At 51.2% G+C, this 16918-nt stretch overlaps 7 protein-coding genes across 7 annotated transcripts; 4 read left to right on the forward strand and 3 right to left on the reverse strand.

Annotated features, from left to right (window-relative positions):
- The first annotated feature begins 704 nt into the window (after positions 1–704).
- LAESUDRAFT_724733 (uncharacterized protein) lies at positions 705–1564 on the forward strand. Its single transcript, XM_040908681.1, has 3 exons — positions 705–912; positions 967–1086; positions 1144–1564. The coding sequence occupies exons 1-3, from the start codon at positions 799–801 to the stop codon at positions 1402–1404; spliced, it is 495 nt and encodes a 164-aa protein (XP_040765478.1). The 5' UTR covers positions 705–798; the 3' UTR covers positions 1405–1564.
- A 370-nt stretch (positions 1565–1934) lies between these two features.
- LAESUDRAFT_104354 (uncharacterized protein) lies at positions 1935–3625 on the forward strand. The gene is made up of 6 exons (XM_040901171.1): positions 1935–1985; positions 2081–2191; positions 2244–2458; positions 2511–2763; positions 2818–2996; positions 3053–3625. The coding sequence occupies exons 2-6, from the start codon at positions 2125–2127 to the stop codon at positions 3452–3454; spliced, it is 1116 nt and encodes a 371-aa protein (XP_040765479.1). The 5' UTR covers positions 1935–1985; positions 2081–2124; the 3' UTR covers positions 3455–3625.
- On the forward strand, positions 3626–4499 carry LAESUDRAFT_104421 (uncharacterized protein). Its single transcript, XM_040901172.1, has 2 exons — positions 3626–4407; positions 4461–4499. Exon 1 carries the CDS (start codon positions 3797–3799, stop codon positions 4397–4399), a length of 603 nt encoding a protein of 200 aa, XP_040765480.1. The 5' UTR covers positions 3626–3796; the 3' UTR covers positions 4400–4407; positions 4461–4499.
- LAESUDRAFT_677624 (uncharacterized protein) lies at positions 4469–6557 on the reverse strand. Its single transcript, XM_040905663.1, has 3 exons — positions 5548–6557; positions 4814–5498; positions 4469–4754 (listed from the first exon to the last, which is right to left on the reverse strand). The coding sequence occupies exons 1-2, from the start codon at positions 6416–6418 to the stop codon at positions 4819–4821; spliced, it is 1551 nt and encodes a 516-aa protein (XP_040765481.1). The 5' UTR covers positions 6419–6557; the 3' UTR covers positions 4469–4754; positions 4814–4818.
- Positions 6558–7061: 504 nt separating this feature from the next.
- Positions 7062–7869, reverse strand: LAESUDRAFT_724736 (uncharacterized protein; the record flags this gene model as incomplete). Its single annotated transcript, XM_040908682.1, has 3 exons — positions 7840–7869; positions 7359–7766; positions 7062–7295 (listed from the first exon to the last, which is right to left on the reverse strand). A coding segment is annotated over exon 2 (203 nt), but the record flags the coding sequence as incomplete, so codon positions are not given.
- An 838-nt stretch (positions 7870–8707) lies between these two features.
- Positions 8708–10931, reverse strand: LAESUDRAFT_713433 (carbohydrate-binding module family 5 protein; the record flags this gene model as incomplete). The annotated part of the gene is made up of 14 exons (XM_040906966.1): positions 8708–8913; positions 8972–9021; positions 9076–9104; positions 9164–9405; positions 9469–9656; positions 9715–9775; positions 9838–9881; positions 9934–9987; positions 10040–10129; positions 10190–10434; positions 10489–10572; positions 10633–10711; positions 10761–10768; positions 10824–10931. 14 exons carry the CDS (start codon positions 10929–10931, stop codon positions 8708–8710), a joined length of 1488 nt encoding a protein of 495 aa, XP_040765483.1.
- A 3809-nt stretch (positions 10932–14740) lies between these two features.
- On the forward strand, positions 14741–16105 carry LAESUDRAFT_772254 (NAD(P)-binding protein; the record flags this gene model as incomplete). Its single annotated transcript, XM_040913796.1, has 6 exons — positions 14741–15007; positions 15077–15122; positions 15169–15282; positions 15430–15495; positions 15557–15619; positions 15800–16105. 6 exons carry the CDS (start codon positions 14741–14743, stop codon positions 15982–15984), a joined length of 741 nt encoding a protein of 246 aa, XP_040765484.1. The 3' UTR covers positions 15985–16105.
- Positions 16106–16918: the final 813 nt, after the last annotated feature.

A 16918-nucleotide genomic window follows, 5' to 3' on the forward strand; every position in this document is an offset into this window, starting at 1 on the left:
AGCTGGCCTATGAGCATCGCCTCGCCCGCCTGAAGTCAGAGCCACATGAGCAGCTCGCACGCCAGAGCGGCCTAGGTGCCTTGTCAGGGGAGCCGTTGGAGGCTTCTTAACTCCTACTCATAATTTATACAACTTCCGCGGCCGAGCGCATGCGCAGTTTCCCTTCGCGATGGCGCATTCAGGTTTGCTGTGAAGGTCCTGTATTAATCGTTCTGAGCTCGATGTGGCGAACGAGTTGGCATTCCGTTCTCCAACAAGTTCCTAGCTGCAGATATATTAAAAAAGTGCCGGAGTATGGATTTGCTGACGCACTGCATGATAGGACGTATCAGAGTTTGAGTTGTCCGAGAAGAGCCCAGACTGAGACGCGTTTGAAACAGACGGAAGCTACGTCCTATTTCCGGCAGTGCAGATCTTCCATCCGTCGACCATGTTCTATTCTGGTCCAATGGTTAACGTCATCGCATGAGTAGGTGTATTCGACGAGAGGTCTATATACTTATGCGCAGTTTTTGTGGATTACTGATTGGCCCTCCGTCGAGGATGGTGATGGCACGTGGCGCAGGCGGCTGAAGTCTGGGAGAAGGCGGGTGACGTCATGATCCACCGCGGAGGGACGTCATGCGTCCATATCAGCATCCCGCCGCGACATGGCCACACAAAAGCCCCTAGCCCGTCTCATCCCGCACTCACGATCCCCGCATAGACTGTATCATCGCCTTTATTAGCGTCTCTGTTTTATCGCGTACAGTTCTCAATCCTCACATTACGACACCCATCATAATGTCCACATCCATCATGTCCCTCGCTGCCCGCACCGCCGCCAGACGCGCTGCCGTCGCACCCAAGCTGGCCTTCGCAGCATATGCACCCCGCTTCTACTCGAGCACCACTCATGGCAACGATCCTGAGGTGAGCGCTGGGTGAAAACCATAACCGCGCTGCGTACTGACTGCATCCCCACAGACTCTCGAGACCGAGAAGCAACGTAACCTCAAAGGGATTCAAGGCGAGACATCAACCACCATCGAAAATGCGCCCGGATGGAACGAATACCTCGCTAGTGATTCTGAGGCGGACGTGAAGGTCGGCCACTGTCCTTCCGCTGTTCTCGGTCGACAGCTGACTAAGTGTGTCGTATAGGCTGACCGCTCCGAATTGAAGCTACCTGAGCTTCAGCAGCTCACCGTGGAACACGTCAAGAAGAGGCATCATGCCACCGGTTCATCTTCTGTCGACCCAAGCGAGCAGGGAAGTAACACGGCCGCCATGTCGGACGGCGACGTTGTCGACGCGGTTTATGAACGTGAAGAGGTGACAGGTCCTCTCAAGGGTGCTGCGAGCGGCTCCGAGTTTGTCGAGGAGGACATCGAGGTTACTCACCGTGTCACAAGAACCCGCTGAGCGGTGGGGGAGGAAACACGGGCAGCATTGTATAGCAGTGATTGTATTCATAGTGCGTTGAGGTTATTGTCCTTGTATGTGTAGCGTTCTTCCGATCGATTTATGCAAACGGAGATTGCATTGGTCGACTTCTGTGACCATGATCAAACGATTTGCGAACGATCGATCATAGAAAGACGTTTTACATGCCATTTAGCAACGAAGCCACAACTCGTACGTGTATTGGGTCGCATTAATGAAGGAAGTAAGCAAAAGAACGCACGAAAAGGTTGTTCAGTAGAGATGCACGAGTGGCCATGGAGAATCGCATCATGAAAATCTTCAACTTCACCTTTTTGTTTCCTGTCATCTTTTTCCAGGATTTAAGAGAAAAAAGCCCCCAGAAATCGTCGGAAAGTATTAAGATAAGTGCAGAACCCCACGCTTTTCGGGCTTAGTACCTTTTTTGGACGGGAAAAAGCGCTGAAGGGGAGGGCTAAAAGCTGATGCGACCTCACCATAAAACACCTGCAAGCTTGACTTCTCTTCATAATGTGATGTGGCATAATATTTGTAGCCGCAGTGGTAGCAATAACTGTCCAGTGAGTTGCAGATGAAGTGCTTTGCACCCTCCTCCGATCCTCTAAGCGGTCTGCGCTCAAATGCTAATCTAGAACACGCGCTTTGTCACCATCAGCTGCTTGCTTTGCCATCATTTCACAATTAAACAAGCTGATCATAATGGACTCCGAAGATGAACGAGAAATGCAGAGGGAGAGCGAGCAGAGAGCCGAGAGGTGCTATTTCCGTGAGTGCCTTAAGTCGCATCTCAGGCTCGTGAGTCGACATGACACCACCAGCAAGGAGACCTTGCATTGAGATGCGACTATTTGAGCGCGAAGAAGCCGACCTTAAGATTTCGATGGAAAGGGATCGGGCTAACGCCAAGAAGAACAAAGAGGGAACAGGTCAAACGCAAAACGACGAGCCAGAGGAGCCACACGTGGAGGACGACTGTTTCTACCGTTTCTATAAGATGCATCGTTTCTTCGCTACCTTCGAAGGGTTTCATGAGGTATGTGACCTTAGGTCCTTCACTGACATCATCATAAGAGCTTGGATTCCAGGGCTCCCTCGACTTGACTGGCCGCCATGAGCGGCGGTATATGTCGCTGAAGTCCCGTATGACTTCATTCCTCGAAGATATCGAGCATTTGAGATTATATTCCACGAGAGTGGAGTACGTGCCCTCCATTCCACTCAGCGGACAATCGGTCCTGTTTGAGTACGAAATACCGTCTCCTATCCTAGATCCATTTATGGACAAGTACAAATTGACAGAGAATAGCTTTAGTCTCCGTTATCTGTTCAGATCAGCAGGTTGGTATCCCAACGTACACCGCATACTGGTGGGGGCTGACATCCGCCTGACAGACGATGTCAGAAAGTTGTTGTCCAGTCATCCTCAGCCGGTTTTCCAAAAGCTGCTCCTTGCAGATCTCCCTATTGAGTTGATCCATCATATCATGGAACTTGGGGATGTCGATGTCGCCCGTCGGCTGGCTGCCACCTGCCGCCGCTTCTACGAAATTTCGTCCGCTCACGCGTACAAGGTGTGTAAGACGAGATTTCACCTGTCTTAATTGACCATATAACTTTGTTTTCGCAGAGCCGTCAAATTGTTTTCGATTCAGCGCTGATTCTAAATGATGACCATCCTCCACCCGGCAGCGAAGCGTGGGGACAATATCTGCACTCGGCTGCTCACAAGACGAGACGAAAGCTGTTTGATGACATATCATTTCTTAGTTCTCGCCCCGACATCATTCACCGCATTCGGGACTTCAAGATCGGGTGTGAATGGCATTCGTCGATCCTCGCAAAGGCTGGACTAGAAGTGGAGTCGGACGCCCACATAAAATTCTTCGTACCGATATGGCGTGCCGTGGAAGACATACTACCATCGATCACGAATGTTACGCGGATCGTTATGTGTGTGGTGCCGCTTTCGAAGCGGATGATACATGCTATCGAAATGATCTCAACCCTGCGCACATTGAGATTCGATTGACGTCAGTTCTGCGCCCTCAAACATGGACTCCCAGCATTATCATCGCTAGTCAATATCGGCTTCCAGCTCTGGGAAGCAGATTTTGACCCAATCCTTAAATTCCTTGGTTTGTTACCCAACATACGCACACTGTGCGTCTACGGGCAAAGGCAAAGCGGCTTTGACTGGCTTCCAACGCCCTTTCGTGCAACATGCAATCCATTCCTTGTGGTCGAGCGCGTGCTCATCGAAAACCTCAAAGTCCGCAATGTGCGGGCTTTGAGCTCATGGATACGCGAAGCAGCGGAAGTGTCAAAAGGCCGGTTGCCCCTCACTCACTTCAAGTTACATACCGTGCACGGCATGCGTCGAGAGAAAATCCTTGACTTAGTTTCAGCATGTCATGGTGCTCCGCTTCGTAGGCTTGTACTCGATGGTTTGAACTACGTCGGCGAAGAGCTCTTCCACAGCATTGCTGACGCCTTTCCCAGTCTACAAAGCCTTGCTCTGTTATACCGCCAAAATGCCTTGCAACGCCATAGTCGTGCACGTGTATGGCCAGAGCCAACCTGGATATACGCGAAGTACCTCTCGAGTTTTCGACATTTGCGGCAATTTGCCTGGAATTTCAGCATTGAGCCGATTTATGTCGGGACGAACTACAATCTACCATATATGGAGGAGGATTACCCTGATCATTGGATTGGAGACTATCAGCTCGAGTACTTTTCGGACTGGAGCTGCCTTGCAAAACTATTTGTTGCGCATTGTCCTACGCTCGAGTCGCTGATGTTCACGTCAAACCGCGTTGCCATGTTGGGTTTCAGTATCTCGCAAGACAAAACTGGTCATATCCTAGTCGTCGCTAGCGACTCAGACTATCTCGATGACCAAATAGAAGAGATCAATCCATATCAATGGGTAAACTTAGAGCGCAGTCCATGGAGGATTGATGAACGGACCTAATGTTAGAGGTGCGTGCATTTGGAGTGGATAGATGCTATGTAAACCAATCTATTCTTTCCAGCTGGAGGAGGGTAAATAACAAGGCTTACGGTAGCAGTAGTACAACAGCCGACCAAGGACATTACGCGGGAGGACAATGATGTCACGTCAAAACAATGATACGTATTGGTTTGTCAAGGAAATACCCAGTCCGCCAGCGCATCTGGAGTCACATGGTGAGTTTGAGCAACTAGGCCAACAAAGGAGCCATGGAATCGGCATGAGACTCTTCCGTTTCACGCTTTCATGACACGAACAGATGGGTTGGATCCCAATAAATGCAGCCACAGTGTAACATCGCGCTGGGCAGCCGTTCCTAATAGGTTCGCACGATCAGTCTTGATGCGTGGATGCGCACAACGATAGAGCTCTCACCTGATTCATCGCGCCTCATGCCATAGAATCCCTCCAACGGATTCCAACACGACTCTTGGCTTCAGAAGGATGCTCCGTACCAGTTTATCATCCGAATGTATGCTTTGGCCATTAATGACTGCACCCTTGCCATTTGGAATAAGATCCGTATGTTCGTTCACCTCCGTGCTCTCCTGCATATGTGCTTGCGCGTCTTCACTGTCTGCGGGGTCAACGCGTGTCACACGTATCAGACCAAACTCCACCGTACAGAGCACCTTGCTGTGTTCAGAACCGTAGCCTGCATAGACGTTGTCCATCGTCTGCCAGTCGAACCACATCTCGCAATTGGTCTCTGAATCTTTGCTCGCGCCCGTCGGCGGACGGGCGCCCTTAGCGTTCACCCAAGTAGTCTCGAACACGCTACTCATCATTCTTTGTTTGACCACGCTCGCAATGTGTTCTGCGTGCTCGCTTATTCGTGCAAGCAAATCACCGAAACGTGAGCGTAATGGGTCGCGACGGACTCCTCGAGAGTCTGTGCAGCCGGATAGTGCGAGAATAGCGAGTATCCCACGCAAGTTGGTTTCCTTTAGTGTGCGCAGCGCAGGAGACATTGAACCTGAATCGGTCGGCCATGGTGCCAAGAGCACTCGCGCGTGCTGATACGCAAGCGCGCGCCAACGCGAGGCAGTCGGCTGCGGACCTATGCATAAAATGAAGCGAGGTACAGCACATGCAAACTTGGGACTGACCTGCTCGGTGCATTTGATCGAAGACATTGTTTAGAAAATGATCGATTTCCGCAGGCAGTCCGAAACAGAATGCATTGAGCACACGCCCCATACAGAAGATCTCCCAGCCTTGTATAGCGAATTGAACCAGCGTCGGGTCTGATGCATGGTTGCGCGTCGCAAGCAGGTCCGTCATGGCCGGTCCGAGTGCGGTGTTAATGAGGTCGCGGTCAGATTGACGAATAAAGTCATGACGGCGATCAAATGATGACGCAAACTCCTCCGCAACGGAGGCCGCCAGCTGGACAATCTCGAAATTCAGGTCATGAAGAGCCTGGATGAGTTGGGCACCAGACCACTCATCCGTTTTGCTCAGGAAAGACTTCAGGCTGGCCACCTCTTCTGTACGCTCTTGCAAGGCGCGACGTGTAAGCGAGTAAGACGACAATAATGAATCATACGCTGTGCGCAAATTAGCAGGGTCTGGGGCGCAGTCGTTGCGGTTCACAGGTTCTTCGGAGCTCGAGGGAAGATTGGCAGAGGATAGAAGGGTGTACGTCGCAATGGTTTGTCGCGCTGACCGCAAATCGGTTTCGAGAGATGTCACTCTCTGTTGGAGAGTCGCATTTTCGCGTTCCAACCCTTGAATGCGTCGACGATCTCTTTCGTGATGATGTTCCGTCTCGCTAACGCGTTCACGTTTCTGCTCACGCTTACGATCTCTTTGCCTCGTCCCTTCGCGCCGAAGGTCGTGAGGATGCTGTCCACCGTAATGGCTCCTGGGATGCGTAGAAACCACAGAGCCACCATCGTCAGACAAGCGGTCGTCCAGATCATCTATTACTCGTAATGAAGGCAAGATCCAATCGAGGGAGTTCCAGAATGTGCTCATCGGGCTGCTCGGATACTGTCGTCATTTGCTAGCGGGGAAAGCAATGAGGCATGCACCAACAGATTCGAGTCGAGTTTATTGGCCGCTGCGGCTTGACGCTAGTCGCCAGACGTCCAAGCCGGAGTTGAGCCAGAAGGCTAGTTGGTGGTATTGGATACGAGTTTTCAGACGGTGAGAACGAACCCAAGTACGTAAAGCGCTCACTCTAGTACGGTGAGATTATCTGCCTCGCAGCCTTCGCGCCCAGGCGAACCGTCCCGTTATACATCTAGTAAAATCCCAAGGTGGACGGATCGCATCATTACTCTGGAAAATGATCCTCTCCGTTTTCTTGCTCCCCTTTCAATGGTGCGGGAGCACGTTAAGCAGTGGGACAACTTGACGCGATATACGTCGATAGGCCCACATGAGAAGGTCGACAACCGCGACAACAGTGGTGATGTGAGTAAGATCTGCGTCGAGGCGTATCTGCGAGAACTAGAATTAATAGGAATAAGGTGCGCTTGTACAAGGGGACAGATGTAATTCAAACGTGGTAAACAAATCACAGCTGAATCTCTTCTCTCCCACAGCATATGCTACCCCTCTCAAGTTCTAATAATTATCTAGCTACTGAGAAAACAGCTCTCATCGATTGTTCTACGTCAAAATTTGTCTAGATGGCCTTTCAACGCGTCGGAGACAGGAATCGTTGCCTCCTACAGCGTCTAGATCCAGTGACCCTCTTGATATTCGATGCTGGCCAGTTGTCAAGTCTTGCCTCATGATGATCGATGCCCACATCTACCTTGCTGACTTTTCCAAAGGATTCACGGACTGCACCCTCTTCTGCGTGCAGAGTATATTGCGGGACCACTTCAACGAATGCCACGGACGAGTTGAGAGAAACGTTTGCTAGAATTGGCGGCACCTTCTCTAACCCAGACTCTCTACTAACCAGTGCCACCTCACGGGTCTCTACCTACAGTCTGGCTTGATGAGAGCAGTTATCAGACACACCTTGGCCGAAAGGACCTTGGTATCCTTCTGCTGGTAGATATTCTCCGACTGGCGCTCTCTTACTGTAATTTGGGCGACCCACTTCGCCCAACGCGTCCCAGTATATCCACACACGACCGTTGGAGCCGGATACCCCTGGCCCGGTGTCAACGGATGGCAATCCATCTGGCATCGGTGCGAAATTTCAATGCATGCCCAGGGAGCTGTACCTCAAAATAATGCAGTATTACTCACCTCATACGCGAGCAGCATCTCGCCTTTCACGTAGAGGGCCTTTCCGGCGCGATCAATGCGCGAACCACTTGCCGGCGTGGGACGCAGAGCAGAGATGCAGCTGCTATAGACTCTTGTCCGCAGCATCCGCCGCTCTCACTCTTTGCAGAAGTTCCCGCATGCTAATGCCTGCCGATGCACACTTGCAGATGGTGCCTTCCTCCCGCAAGACACTTTCGACCTCCTTGTGTTTCTTCTCTCGCATGACGTTACGCCGGTTGCCGGCGCACTGTGTCGCATGCCAGCAGTAACGGATTTGGTCACTCCAGATGTGAGCGTTCACCTGTTGTGTAGCAACAACCTCCACACGCCTGAAATCTTCCTTTGGGTCGCCTAGCATAAAGCGTGCTCATCCTTGACAATTCTGTCAACCTTGAATGCGAAAGCATCTCCGAACAGAGTCTCGATCGGACTTATACAACCCAACGAGCTCAGATATGTCATAATGAGCCAAGACGGTTTGTGGAACGACGTACAGTTATTACGGCAGTAGATGAGCTCATTTGGCACAACAAGAGGTTCCACTTAGGTTCCACTACTACTTCTGGCACATCATTTCGGCGTTCCATGGGCTAGTAGTCGTTCTGGGACATACAATCGGGCAGAGTGAGGCGGTCCACCCGAGAAGCCCATATCGATGAAGGATGCAGGAACGCTTGCTTTCTGCCCATTAAAAACACACTGTCCGAACCTTGGGTGGTACTTTGACAATGCCCAGTAGCCTGGTGAAGACGGTGCGTCATATCCGGGATGGCCCAGCCGTTGGATCCTAGCGCGCCCAGAAACGTTACTGAACCATCGCGAAACCATATTCCGATAACCACAGCACCGAAAAATACATCAAGAGACCCACACATGCGAAATACAGCATTGTTATAGATGTCGGGAACCCGAGAGAGGTGTCAAACCACTCGTGCCGGCGCACGACGATAGTGAAATAGGAGTAACGGAATAATCAAGCGAGACATATCACATAAACGTTATCATGATCATGACTGAATGGGAGCAGACTCGCGTCTAAAATCTGAAGAAGCGTGAGTTTCGCCGAGCAGGAGCAGCGGTCTGCGCTGCAAGTCGCGACGATAAGGAAAGATTGGGCACTGCTGAGACTTTCGGGCCGACGGTCAAGGGCGCCTCCTTCTGCTGATAAGACACCTTCCCGTAGCCGTTCACCGCGTTTGTGGTACCGCAGGCGCCATCATCTGTCCAATCGCCCGCAGCGCCTGATATGCAAATTTCCAGTCGTCAGACTAGCCAGGGAGGGAACGGAGATCGACAGACCTCCTGGGGTATCAGCGTAGCTCCACCACTTGGCAGTCCAGAGATCGCCACTATGCGGGAATGAGTTTATCGCTCGTTGATATCATTTTGACGGTTCAACTCACTTGTAGACGACCTGATCACCACCGACGTACTGTAATCGTCCCCAATCTGTCAGTTGAGAGAGAACATTGTGGAAGCAGGGGCACGTACAGCAACGTTAGCGACCCAAGCAGCTACGCCGGTGCAGTCGACCGTACCACTAGACGCCGTCGTCGTGGAGGTAGCCGCAGAGGTAGTTGTCGTCGACGTCGTTGGCGTCTGCGTCGTAGTAGGTGTGGTGGTCGTGCTCGACGTTGTGCTTGTCGCTGCCGTTGTCGTGCTCGTCGTCGCAGTCGTCGTCGAGCCCGTTTCCGTGATCGAGCTCTTGATCTGCTCGTCAAAGCGGTCGTTGGCTGGGGATGACATACGGAGGTCGTCAGCGGCGCAGCTCGATCGTCCGATCGAGAACGGCGTACCATACGCCTGGGACGCATCCCACAACATCACTCCGCCGAATGACGAGTATTGCTCGCGCGTCTGGATCGCGATCTCTCCCAATGTCGCGGCATCGACGTATCCTGAGCCGGCTGCAGCGGAGGCAGCTGGCGCACCAATGTAGACCTTAACGCTGGGGTTTGGCGAGGTGTTCTTTGCCCAATTATCCCTGTGGCGTGGTCAGCAACCTTCTCCCGTAGTCGTCAGATCATTAGATCATTACAGACCATGTCGAAAAGTCCCAGTCGTTCGAGTCATCGTAATTCGTAAGCCCGCAGTAGTTGTTGTCTGTCAGATAAGATCCAATTAGCGTGAATGCGGCACCACCGAGACTATATCATGATACATACAGAATTGCACGTAGATTGCATCGAACGATTCGGCATCGATTACGCTGCGGAGTCGAGTCAAAACGTATTCACAATAAAAGAAGCGCTACGACCGACCTTCCAATGTATGCGTCTGGGAACGGGCACTGAGGAGCAGCCGTAATGTAGTACCTATGTCGGTTTTGTTAGTAGATGACATATCATGCGGAGAATGACTACATACGTCTTATCTCCGGAGTCCATGAGCGATCGCAGAGTAGACACAAAGTTTGTGAAATAATCCGAAGAACCACCCTCAATATCGAGATCAATGCTGTTCAGAACGATATGATATATCAGTCTGATTCCATGGAACGACCACAGGTACGCATACCCATCTAACACGGCATCGCCGAACGGACGAGTGCTACTTGATCCTCCAAGGAGCAAGTCCCAGATTGTCTGCGCGAAACCCTCAGCCTGACTCGCATTGGCGAACCCTGCATCGCCAGTGGCGCCTCCGAGACTCATCGTGACGATCTTCCCGGCACTTTGACAGTACTCAATGTCGGCCGCCATAAACTGACACTCAGGCAGCTGGGTATCCTCAAATACAGGGTCGTTGGCAGTGCTGCAGACCTATTCGTAGGCACGAATGAGCGACGGCGCGTGAACATGGATGGAAGCACGGACATTAGCAAGATCGAGTGATGGCTCGCCACCTTCGCCGAAGAAAACGTTGAGAAAAGCCATTGGGATCGCATCAATCACATCATCCTAGAAGCACAGGGATGAGATGACCTTAGTGTAGTGATGGAAGAACGAAATGAGACCCACCTGACAATAGTACGAAATGTTCTGTTGGTAGTATGCGGTGTTGCTACCAGTGGAGCCGTATGAGTCTTGGCCCCAATAGCTAGGAAGGGTCAGGTTCGCCACAGCTTCTGTGTCTTAATCATACTCACACGGCAAGCTAGGGAAGAGAGATGCATGAGCGATGCATAGACAACATCTGGTTCTAAACTCACGTTGACCGACCTACTATTGTCATACGCCCTTACTAACAGAAGATCGAGGCTAACAATCAGCGAGCCAAGCCAGAAGGCAGACGAAGAGGAAGACGAGCTGAGAACCATGCTGTGACACCGGGGAGGGAAGGGAGGTCGGACAATGGGGACACTAGCCGCGTGCCTTTTAACCCGTTAGCTGCAGGACGCTGCATGGTACACCGACCGCTCCGCAGTTCCATACCGTTCAGGTTGTCACAGCTCTCATGGCATATGCGAAGAAGCGTGATACGTTGAGATCGAGCAGGACAAGAGCGCATGGCTTCTATGCGGAATGATTATCGGGCGAGGAGGCTTTTCGAAGTAATAGAAGCCCATGCGGAACACCATCGGCTGAAAATTCACGTTTAGTGCTGCATCTTCCTCAGTGTGGAGGAGAGTGACCTTCTTAGATAAGGCTGCCGTATACGCTCTGCAACGCATGGAGACGGACATAGAGTAACTCACACAATCAGGGGTACCTTCTTTCATGTCAACGAGTCTCACGGAGAGGGTGCGACTGCAAGGCTGCCGCGCACGCGAGCCATTTTTCGCAAGCATGTGGACACATCCTCATCACAGTTTTGACAGACAAGAATGGTGTTGCAGCCAAGGCTGAGCAAGGCGCATATGGCATCTGTGGCAGAAGTCTAGCGGGAGTCCTGCTAAATGGATGATAGTGCGGCAATGTCACTCACGAGGGATTCGCTCCGGCGACCGCATCGTCCCTTGTCGAGCATATGGATACCCGAGCTTTCTCAGGCGTGTCCCGTTCAATTAGTGCGGACGGCATGCCAGCATCAGACAGTGTTGCATGAGTCGCCTGAGATAAGCCCGTGGAAGGCCGTGTGCGCTGAGCACGGTGGTAGTCTGGAGGCAGCAGGACACGGTTAGCTCGGGAAGCGTCTCTCAGATGGGCGCCCAAGTTAACGCGTGCCCTGCGGCGGCTCTACAGCGCTCCGGGCTACATCAATCCATACATGCACGCCACGCTCAAATTCGGCCTTTGACGATTGTTAAATTCGCCCACCGCCCATCGTTCTCCGGATATTTCATGCGGTTCCACCATCCACGACGCCGTGTATTTCAGGCTGTTCGACTCGGTCAATCGTCACAACAAGGCTAGGTGGAAGTTCGGTTTTCATGGCTTGTAGGTTTGGAAGCACTAGACCATCGTGGTCCCTGACCTGACCGGCCTGACCATGGCATGGGAGGATCCCCTTGCCCACATGGACCCGGGCGGCTTTGGGCATGTTGATGAAAAGATATGATCCTTGCGCGTTTATTAATCCTGAGTCTCGGACATTCACTATATCGGACGCTCGTGGATTCGTTCTGCGACCGCTTCTTCTTTAATTGTCCAGGAAGGAGCCTCCTGCAGACTGGAGACTCGTAATACATGATGAACGGATTATGGCTTTCCGACGTCCGAGCTGTCCAATGATGGAGATGTTCTTCCCCAGACAGCATGCTGACTCCGGAGATTCGCTTTCTGGAGCGCCTGTGGCTAACTCTATCGGTAGCCCTGGCGTCTTGCGGCATGATAGCACAAACTCTGCTGTCTTTGCCGAACAACAAGTTCTACGTGGTTTGACGCTGAGAACGTACGTACTCATATCCCCCGTTTGACACTGACCTGCTGGAGAGCTTCATTTCTGTACAAACGCTCGCAGTGCCGACTCCATCCACCTGATGTCCGCCAAGTTCATCTGTCCTGTTGCTTCCAAAAGGCACAGGTCTAGGTGTAGACGTTTATTCACACGAGTGGTTTCTTTTGCACCGGTGTCATGGAACCTCTGCACAAATCAAAATCCTCACGCACGATGCTTATTTATGTACACGTTTCTGGGCTCCTGTGATGCAAAAATGCTCTGACTTTCTCAATGCATTATGCGCAGCAGCACGCGATGGCATAGAAACGGGCCATAAAGGATAGTATCTCGCAGATGCTCTCTGGTTTCGGTTGGCAATAACTCAAGCACCTGCACCACTCTGCGCAGCACAATCATCATGCGCAACGCTGTAGTTTGTCTCGTGTGTTTATCCCATGACTGTCGTTGCTAGGTTTGTGGGATACGGGTGCATTCATCATACAGTACATTATTAGCATTAGGGGAGGTCAGAGTGGGCGATTCTCACCCGATTCTAAGTGTCGCTGCGACGCGCCGATTCTGGTCGACGCGGAATCGGGCGCTTCGAAGAATCGCACCAGAATCGTAGCTTTTTGAGAAGCGGCTCGCGAGCCGCTTCTAAGCTCAGAATCGGCTGGCCGATTCTGCATAGCTGGATTCTCTTTACCACATACTCAGTTATGATGATTTGTAAGCAGACTACATGTGCAATCCACATTTTACAAAACTCGGTTGATGTGAATACAACAGCTCTTTACCATATTCCTTGCGATGTCTTTGGTGTTTAATGTGAATCTTTGTATCATTCAGATGAGCCCGAAGTAGATTTTCTGCTCGGCGGCGGAGCTAAGTCCGGCGGGGTATAGGGCTGCGTAGGGCCACCAGTACTGAGTGGTAAACTCTCTCGATTTATGAGACTTGAACAGTACAATTCATGTTGTCTCTTAGAGCTACTCGACATAAAAGGCAAATGTCCAACTTGCCCATAGCAGAATCAAAAGGACAATCGTGTACTGGAGAATTGGGGGTGTTCAGCGTGAGAACCCGATTCTGCATCGATTTTGTGACCTGAAGCGCATGGAGAATCTGGTCAGAATCGGCGTCAGAATCGGGTGAGAATCGCCCACTCTGACCTCCCCTATTGGCAGCCCTCAATTGCTCAGGCAACCTGATGACCTCGTTGCGTAATAAAGGTGGGCTGAAGTTAGTGTCCCCCAGCATCTGTTCATATTATGGTTCATCACCTAAAAATCATCCAGAACGCTACCGCTGGACTGCCGTCGCGTTATCCCCATCTTGTCTTCGGCAACGACTACCTTCCCTGTAAAGGCTGATTTATGAGCCTGGTGTCGTCGCATCTTGCCATCGCCATCTTAGCTCAAACACTTAACCATTCAGGGGATGGCAAGGAAAACGATGGTGCACGCGTATTATGATCACAGCCGATATCAGGCAATGACAATCATGTGGGAAGTTGAATCCTAGCCGAGTGAGAATCCCACTGGCAACTCTGCTTCTTCGTTGCGCAGAAGAAGTACACCACAGAGAAGGCGTGCGTTCCGAAGCATATTGACATCGTCCATACGTCACTTTGATCTGCATTCGTTTCTTCGAGATATTCTTAATGAGAGATGACATTAATTACGAGACTTGGCCACGGGAGGTCCTGCTCGTGCCAAAAGTTGGCGTCGCACAACAGAAGGTGCGCACATTAATTAGTATTTCGTACATACTAGTATCCACAAACGCCCGGAGGCTCGCACTGATCGCTTCGTTGTGAAATCCGTTCGCATTAGTTCCCTGCAACATTGAACGTCTTCCATCTTCAGTGTCTGTGTATCGTGCGGCCATTGAGCGACCGATAGAAGCCAAGTCAGTTGACTTCGACTCGGAGTTCTCTGCTGCTTCCAGCCTGCGCAGCAGGACAACAGATGGGCCATATAGCAGCTTGCATTCTCGCACTCTCAAGACCTGATGTCTGTAGCAAAGCCCTCCATACATCCCAGCCATCAGTATCCCTCAGGCGCGGGTACTGATGACATTTTTGTCTAATCGATGGCGTATTCCTGCCGATATTTGCTTCTCGATGGATTGCAGAAGACATGCTATGGGAATGCCGTGAACCTGTGACCCTGCCGTGAACCTTGGTCCTCCCGGGCTGGCGTTAGCAAGATGTCTCCTCTGATAAAACTCCTGTGAGGGAGTCGTTTGACAACTCGTTCTGCTAGTTAGGAACCGCTTCCTCTACCTCTTGGTAGTGAGTATACCATGCCAACGCTATCTGCCGTGCGGCGAGTTGCTATTATCACCGGCGCCTCGCAAGGCATCGGATGGAGCATTGCTCTGCGTCTGGCAGAAGATGGACTCGCGGCGGCCGTCAATGATGTTCCCTCGAAACGCAAACAGCTTGATGCGGTGGTGGCCGAGATCAAAGACCGAGGGAGCCATGCCGTCGCCATAACCGCAGACGTTTCTCAGGAGGAAGACGTGCGTTCCATGGTAGCGGAGACTGCGGAACAGTTGGGAGGTTTAGACGTGGTAAGACACCGCTGATTGCGTACCCACCTTGTGAAGGTCTGTACTGAAATGTGCATCTTCACCGAGATGGTAGCGAACGCAGGGATTGCGTCTGCAAATCCTATAATCAATAGTGCGTTCTCCCACTTTCCCTATTGAAACGCTGAGCGCTGTGATAGCCTCGGCGGAGGAATGGGACCGAGTCATGTCTGTCAACGCTCGAGGGGTCTTCTTCTCGTATCAGTATGCTGCAAAACAGATGATTGGCCGAGCGAGAGACGGGAGAATCATAGGTATCCTCCCGCTGGTCTGTAATCAATCAGAACTCAGCAGCTCATTCTGGTCCTCGGGCTTCAGGAGCATCATCTATAGCCGGAAAGCATGGTGAATAACATTGAGACGACTGTGATCTCGCTTACTTACGAGAACTCGGCCTCTAGGATTTCGGAGCATTGGTGCCTACAGCGCGTCAAAGTTCGCTGTACGCGGATTGACACAAACAGCAGGTGAGGAAAGTTACTCAGGCAGCTAATAACCGTCAGACTAACGATGAGAGGACAGCACAAGAGCTGGCGCAGCACAAGATCACTGTTAACGCTTATGCTCCAGGAATGATTTACACACCAATGTGTAAGTGTCAGTAGCGTCGGTCTTATAACGCATGTTGATTTCGCTTTCGTGGTTCAGCGGTGACCGAACAGGACAAGCTGCACGGCGGTGCACCTGGGGATGCGTGGAGAGCCGTGATTGTTGCTGTTTCCTTTCGTGTGGTATTGCGCTGAGTATGCCAATCCCTTCAGGCGCTCCAAGCACCCGATTTTCCCGTCGCCGAGCCAGAAGTCATCGCTAGCCTAGTGTCCTATCTATCAAAGCCGGAATCATACTTTATTACTGGTAAACTCCCAGGCTGTCGGCTACTAGTAGGTTGGGCTAACGTGTCGCAATGCATTGCAAGCCACACCATATCCGTGAATGGTGGCGTTTTGTTCGACTGACTGTTGCATAGATTGTGTCTGCATCCGATCTGAACCAGAGCTTGGATGATGCGCTAGTTGTTGAACTTAGTCGTATGTACGTTCAGATTCTGCGATTTCGGATCACTGTATATCGTAAAACATGGACGGCCAGTGAACAGACCATGTCAAACGCGATTATGTCGAGCAAAGGGTCTGAGCTCGAAGTGCCGTTGGTCCATGAAGTCATGCAGTTTGCCATTGTAGACCTTTCGTGAGTATATCATTGAGACAAGATTGTTTCCAAAGTGTCAGCTTGCTCTTGTCTGATCACCAAGTGCCACGACGCGACAGAGAGACTTGCAATGATCTTGACCGAAGAGGAGAAAAACCAACGATTACTGCAGGCTCCTCCCCATCCACTTCCGGGAGTTTAAGGGGGCCTTAATATTATGGGTGGGACTTCGTGCTTCATCCTAGCGCCATCTCAGCCACATTTCAGCCACAATATTCGAACTCAGCACATTTCAAACTCCTAACTCTTATTTGCCCCCCAACTCCCTACAGCGGCTGGGAGAAAACAAGAGTAAACATCGGTGCCCGGCGCGCAAACATCCCCCATTTGGAAGTCTAAACTCCATGTGGCTAGTTAGAATAAGCTGTAGATTCGTGAGCTAGGTGTGCAAACATCCCCCATTTGGAAGGCTCATCTTCATGTGGTAAGCAATTTCATGAGCTAGACATGCAAAGTATCATGTCCATTGAGACACTACAATGTGCTCAGTGCATAAAGCTGCACATGTTCCTACTCTTGAAGATATTTTCAAGAAGACTCTGAAAGAACTTGGCCATGGTTCATGCCAATGGCAAGCTTAAGCAGCTGTCACGGTTTTTACCTGACAAGTCATTATAGGAATGAATGCTATTAGAAGCATATTATTTTCATCATTTCGCGTCGAACAAGAAGTCACGTGAC

The sequence above is a fragment of the Laetiporus sulphureus genome (genome assembly GCF_001632365.1).
Source record: "Laetiporus sulphureus 93-53 unplaced genomic scaffold LAESUscaffold_14, whole genome shotgun sequence".
Classification (NCBI taxonomy): domain Eukaryota; kingdom Fungi; phylum Basidiomycota; class Agaricomycetes; order Polyporales; family Laetiporaceae; genus Laetiporus; species Laetiporus sulphureus.

Coding starts and splice junctions, on each gene's coding strand:
- LAESUDRAFT_677624 (XM_040905663.1), bottom strand. CDS start 6,418: ATGAGCACATTCTGGAACTCCCTCGATTGGATCTTGCCTTCATTACGA. Junction 5,499..5,547: donor CGATCAAATGCACCGAGCAG/GTCAGTCCCAAG, acceptor TTTTATGCATAG/GTCCGCAGCCGACTGCCTCG.
- LAESUDRAFT_724733 (XM_040908681.1), top strand. CDS start 799: ATGTCCCTCGCTGCCCGCACCGCCGCCAGACGCGCTGCCGTCGCACCC. Junction 913..966: donor CTCATGGCAACGATCCTGAG/GTGAGCGCTGGG, acceptor GCATCCCCACAG/ACTCTCGAGACCGAGAAGCA. Junction 1,087..1,143: donor ATTCTGAGGCGGACGTGAAG/GTCGGCCACTGT, acceptor TGTGTCGTATAG/GCTGACCGCTCCGAATTGAA.
- LAESUDRAFT_104421 (XM_040901172.1), top strand. CDS start 3,797: ATGCGTCGAGAGAAAATCCTTGACTTAGTTTCAGCATGTCATGGTGCT.
- LAESUDRAFT_104354 (XM_040901171.1), top strand. CDS start 2,125: ATGGACTCCGAAGATGAACGAGAAATGCAGAGGGAGAGCGAGCAGAGA. Junction 2,192..2,243: donor AGCCGAGAGGTGCTATTTCC/GTGAGTGCCTTA, acceptor TGACACCACCAG/CAAGGAGACCTTGCATTGAG. Junction 2,764..2,817: donor TTATCTGTTCAGATCAGCAG/GTTGGTATCCCA, acceptor TCCGCCTGACAG/ACGATGTCAGAAAGTTGTTG.